The sequence below is a fragment of the Tupaia chinensis genome, unplaced genomic scaffold, assembly GCF_000334495.1.
Source record: "Tupaia chinensis unplaced genomic scaffold, TupChi_1.0 Scaffold000226_1, whole genome shotgun sequence".
NCBI lineage: Eukaryota > Metazoa > Chordata > Mammalia > Scandentia > Tupaiidae > Tupaia > Tupaia belangeri.
Window position 1 is genome coordinate 4,694,355 of NW_006159701.1, and position 5,685 is coordinate 4,700,039.

Here is a 5,685-nt window from a genome sequence, read left to right on the forward strand (position 1 = left end):
GTACATTTCCCTTTCCCCATCTGGTGGTCTCCTCCAGAATTTTTTTTTTTTTTTTTTTTTTGAGAGGTTTTATTTTTTTTGCTATAGGGCATGTGCGCTCGCCAGACAGACAGAGAGACAGAGAGACAGAAAGCGAGAAATCACCCCCCAGGGGGGATGGTCATGCCGCAATCCCTTCTCCTTCATTCTCCTCTCGGGATCTTGGGCACGCACGCACACGCGCCTGGCGTGAGTTTTCAGCCACCGGGTCCAGGACGCGAACCATGGTCGACTACGTGGGAGTCCAGCGACATAGCCATTACGCTAACTGCTGGTTCCCACCTCTAGAATTATTTTTAAAAATTTTGTTATAGAGTATGTGCACTTGCCAGAGAGACAGAGTGGGAAAGTGAGAAAGTACTCCTATGGGGATAGCCATGCTGCAATCCCTTCTCCTCCATTCTCCTCTCAGGACTTTGAGCACACAAGCACACATGCCTGGCATGTTTTTCAAGCTGCGGGGTCCGGTACTCAGTTGGCCATATGGGATCTAGCCGCCTTAACCTACCATGCCATTGACTGGCTCCAAATTCTCTTAGTTCTCATTTATTCCCTCATTAGATTATAAACCCCCTTGAGGCTTATTGAATGTACAATAGGCATTCCATAAGTACAGGTTGAATATCCTTTATCTGAAATGCTTGGGACCAGAAATGTTTCGGGAATTTGGACTTTTTCAGATTCTGGAATGTTTGCATATACACAATGAAACATATTGTGGATGGGACCTAATTCATTCATGTTTCATGTACACTTTATAATAGCTTAAATGTCATCTTATGCTATATTTTCAATAATTTTGTAAATGAAACAAAATTTGTTACATGGAGTCATCAGAAAGCAAAGCTGTCTAGCCACCCATGTGGTGGTCTGTGGTTGTCTGGCATCACCAAACAAGGGACTGGGAGAGTCTTTTCTCCCTTGGGGATGCTGAATAAACCACTTCGGGCTTCTGTGTTCTGAACGGGAACCTTCATGTGAGGCCAGGGTGGAATTTCCTTCTTGTGGAGACATGTTGGCATTCAACAAGTTTGAGAGTTTAGAGCATTTTGGAATTTGAATTTTTGGATTGAGGTGCCTCATGCTCTAAATGCTCAACAGAATTGAAAAAATGAGGAGATCCGTAATTATAGATTGACCACCCAGGGACACAGGTAGGGGGCCTGGTCCGAGAATGCAAACCTTGTCAGTTTTCCTTGTGTTCTTACTATTTGATCAGCACTTCCCGATTTCATGGCTAGTTGCAGTGATTGACACCATGGCTGATTGTGTGCCCAAAGGCACCCACCGTGAGTAATAGAAACGATCGTAGCAAGGGCATTAATTACATGATTTCCCAGAAGTATTATATTGTAGATGCGTAGTCTGTCACATAGTCATCCTATAATTAATTTGAGCCTTGGTATATTATGTTTGGTAAACAGTAAATTTAATGTAAATATAAATATGTATGGCAGCCCTCTTTTATAAAAGAAATTACTAGGGGTTGTTATATATGGCTATTATACATACATACGCATGCACATATATGCATATGCATATTTATAGATGCAATGTGTATGTGTAAGTATAGTGGATATTTATTTTAAAGAAATAATAACAACTTTCTTTTTTAAATATTTGCTACAAGGCGTGTGTGCTGGCTGGAGAGGGACAAAGAGAGAAGGAGGGAAAGTGAGAAAGCACTCCCCATGGGGCGTGGTCTTTTCTCCATTTCCCCTTTTGGGTTTTGGGTGTGCACACATATGCACACCATGCATTTCTCAAGCTGCCAGGTTTGGGACTTGCACCATGGAGTCGGCCATGTGGGACATCCAGCGTCTTTACCACCACACCATCAGATGGCCCAACACCTTTCTTAAACATTTTCATGTCCAAAGGAAGCCCATTTTTCTGTAGTGTGGCATCTTTTTTCCTTTGTAAAAGAAACCAAGATGAGGGGACCAGCAGTTAGCGTAATGGCTATGTCGCTGGACTCCCACGTAGTCGACCGCGGTTCAAGTCCCGGACCTGGTGGCTTAAACTCACGCTGGGCGCGTGTGCATGCGTGCCCAAGATCCCGAGAGGAGAATGGAGGAGAAGGGATTGCGGCATGGCCATCCCCTCTGGGGGGTGATTTCTTGCTTTCCATCTCTCTGTCTGTCTGGCGAGCGCACGCGCCCTATAGCAAAAACCTCTCAAAAAAAAAAAAAAGAAACCAAGATGAGAAGGTCTCCGTTTCTGAGAAACATCTCAAATTCCATTTTCTCCATAAGAATGGAAAATCAGTTTTAATACCTGGGGAGAATTTTCGTGTTTGTGTGAAACCACTTAAAGATCTCCTTGATCCCGGAATGTCCTAGCGTGATGGAAATGGCGTTCTTGGCTTAGACACAGTGCCTGTCCTTCATGTAACTTTGGTCTGATTTTTCTTCAGGCTGAAGCGTAAGGGGGTTTTGAGACCAAGCAAGGTAGATCTGCTGCTTTTGTGAATCTGGTGCCTACTGATAAATGCGGGCTCCCCTTTTCCTGTGTCTGGAACATTACTCGCTGCTCCATTCTAACAAATTAAGTGCCACGAGATATGTTAATTCAACATTATGGTTTAAGAATTATATTTCCTGAACCTCACGTGTACTTAAAAGTTGAATCGATCAAATTTTATTGCTTCCTTTTTCCTTAGAGCAGCACATTGCAAGTGATGGCTTTTTTTCTGCAGTCATAACTCAGTGGCCTTGGTGACTTCTGCCTTGCGCGAGACTTAAAAGTCCTCTAGTGTGCTTGTGTGCAGCGGGGGCCGAGGCTGGGAGCACCCCTATGGCTGCTTCTGACACTTGTCAAGTTGACAGCTCTCTGTCACTGTTAGGATCGTTTTACTCTTCAGCATTGATCATGAAGAGAAGAGCTAAGGGGTTCTTATACGGAGCTGTCTTACCAGTAACTTCTCGGTGACCGAACTCTTCACCTGCCTGCCTCCGTAAAAAATCAGACCCTTTGTTATAAAATCATTATTAGGCTGCTTTGGTGGCCCTTATCGGGACACCCTGCAGCCACCTGCCATGACTGGCCCCCATGGCTCACTCTGCACACACACTGTATCATGTCTCCTTTGTTGCCCCTTTCAGGTAAAGAAGCAGATTTTAGATGAAAAGATCTACTGTCCTCCCGAGGCTTCTGTGCTCCTGGCTTCTTACGCCGTCCAGGCCAAGGTAGGCTCAAAGACACATTCTTCCTGAGCATTAATTCATGTCAAGGAATTGCTCCTGTCCACTGTTTCTTTGTTGTTGTTTTTTAGGCTTTTGCCTTAGGGCACATGCGCTAGCTGGAAGAAACAGAGGGGGGGAAATGAGAAATCCCCTGGGGGGATGGCCAGACCACAATCCCTTCTCCTCCATTCTCCTCTCGGGATTTTGGGCACGCATGCACACATGCCTGGTGTGACTTCCCAGCAGCCAGGTCCAGCACTCCCATGTGGGAATCTAGTGCCTTAACTACCATGCCACCTGCTGGCCCCAGGATATATCTTCTTACTCATCAGAGAAAAGGCTTGCAGCAAGGGGACCAAGAGAAGGTGGTAGGTGATTACTAAGACCCTTAGGGACGGGCACCATGGCCTGACTGACCCTCAATACCTGGTTTTATAAAAACAGAGAGGATGAAAACGCAAAACCAGTGGTGCCCCTCACCCACCACTCCTGGTCTGCAGCGATCTGATGAAAGCGAATGGTCTTTGACTAACTACAGAGCTCAGCCGGGCTTGGTGGCCCCAGGGACTACGGGGCCCAGCCATACACACAGCCAGCATACCCATCGGGGGCCAACCAAGTGGGGTAGTCTCTGGGGGTATGACACAGTCCCCACACACAGGGCAGCTGGCTCCCCAAAAATGAGTTCAGAGTGAGGACCTAGACCCTTCTCACCTACAGGCCATGCCTGGCCAAAACTAGAGATCAGAAATTCATTTTCCTAATTAATAAAAAAGTGAGGTTGGTCCATCAAGTAGAAGGATCCATATGAGCATAATGAGATTACACAGAAAATTCATCTTTCTGAATGAATTAATTCAGAATAAATTCTAATTCATTACGAGACACGTATCATTAATACACGCAAATACACACACACACAAATTGTGTAGAAGCTGGGTCAGTAGTGACTCCCTAAGTTCCTAAGTCCCATAACATCTCACTTTCTTCTGCAAGTCCAGAAAATTGAAGAGGGGCCAGCAGGTGGCCTGGTGGTTGGAGCACTGGACTCCCACATGGCCAACCACAGCTGAGTCCCAAACTTGGTGGCTTGAAAATCACAACAGGTGTGTGTGCATGTGTGTCTAAAATCCCAGGAGGAGAATGGAGAAGGGATTGTGGCATGGCCATTTCCCCGGGGGATTTCTCACTGTCCCTCTCACTTTCTCTGTCTCTCTTCCTAGTGAGTGTATGTGTCCTAAGGCAAAAACCTCAACAATAATAAACAAATTTGCCAGAGGGCTCACCAGAAAGGGAGAAAACACCCCTCAATGGAATGTAGTCACTCATAATCCCTTCTTCATTATTTCTCCATCCTGTTGAGATTTTAGGCATGTGCACACACGTGCTTGGTGTGTTCTCAAGCTGTCAAGGCTGGGATTTGAACTAAGGTTGACTAGGTGGAATCTGGCTCCCTTAACCACTGGGTCATGGAGTCAGTCTTATTCCCCCCACCCCCTTTTTTTTAAGTTCTTTTTATGAGCAAGATGGAGACAGAGAGACAAAGAGATATGTGTACCTAACAGAACTCCTTATGTGGTGATTATAGTCTGAGCCAGCCCCAGACATGGGCACACACACCCAGCATGACTCAGGAGGTCCCAGGTCGCAGCCCCAGGACTCTTTCCATTTGGGCGCAGTTGTGCCACTGCTCTGTCATTGCCTGGCCCCTATTTTCCTATTTACTTATTATTTTTTACTTTTGCTGTAGGTTGCATGCACTTGCCAGAGAATGGGGGTGGGGGAGTGGGAAAACACCGCCCCCAGGGAGGTGGCCATGCTACAATCCCTTTTCCCCTCAGGATTTTTGGCATGCATACATATATGCCTGGTGTGATTTTTAAGCTGTTGGGTTGAGGACTCTAACCATAGAGTTGGCCGTGTGAGATCTCATGCCTTAATCTCCATGCCAGCTCTTGGCCCAATTTATTATTATTTTTTAATTTGCTAGAGGGTGTGTGTGCTCACCAGATACAGACAGAAAGAGAGAGAGGGAAAGTAAGAAAGCATCCCCCCTGGGGGATGACCATGCTGCAGTGCTTTCTCCATCTCTCCTGGGATTTTGGGTGTGCATGCACACGAGCCCAGTGTGTTCTTCGAGCTTCAGGGTCTGAGACTCAAAGCGCACCGTTGGCTGTGTGGGATCCAGTGCCCTAACCACCTCTGGTTGGTCATCTATTTTTCTTTTTTAATCACAGATGTCCATAAAGCTATTTCTCTATAATATTAGAAAAATTAATGACATTCTTCTTAGCTCACCTTTTGGGGTCGTTTAATACAGTTTCACATGAAAGCCATGAAGTAACTGGCCTGTCCTTCGTGGGAGGAAAAAAAGGCCATACATGCTGGTCAGATCGATAGGAACACCAGAGTCGATTTAATCATTTGATGACTTGTCTAATATTTACTGAGTGTTCAGCAG

The 5,685-nt window shown here is 45.7% G+C and overlaps 1 protein-coding gene across 3 annotated transcripts in view; it reads left to right on the forward strand.

The window, feature by feature from the left end:
* Positions 1-5,685, forward strand: part of NF2 (NF2, moesin-ezrin-radixin like (MERLIN) tumor suppressor) — a 105,883-nt gene that overhangs the window by 41,808 nt on the left and 58,390 nt on the right. For all 3 annotated transcript variants that reach the window (XM_006147903.3, XM_006147902.3, XM_006147901.3), the window contains exon 4: positions 3,144-3,227. In XM_006147903.3, the coding sequence (XP_006147965.1) occupies positions 3,144-3,227 (84 nt within the window). The remainder of the gene's footprint in view (positions 1-3,143; positions 3,228-5,685) is intronic.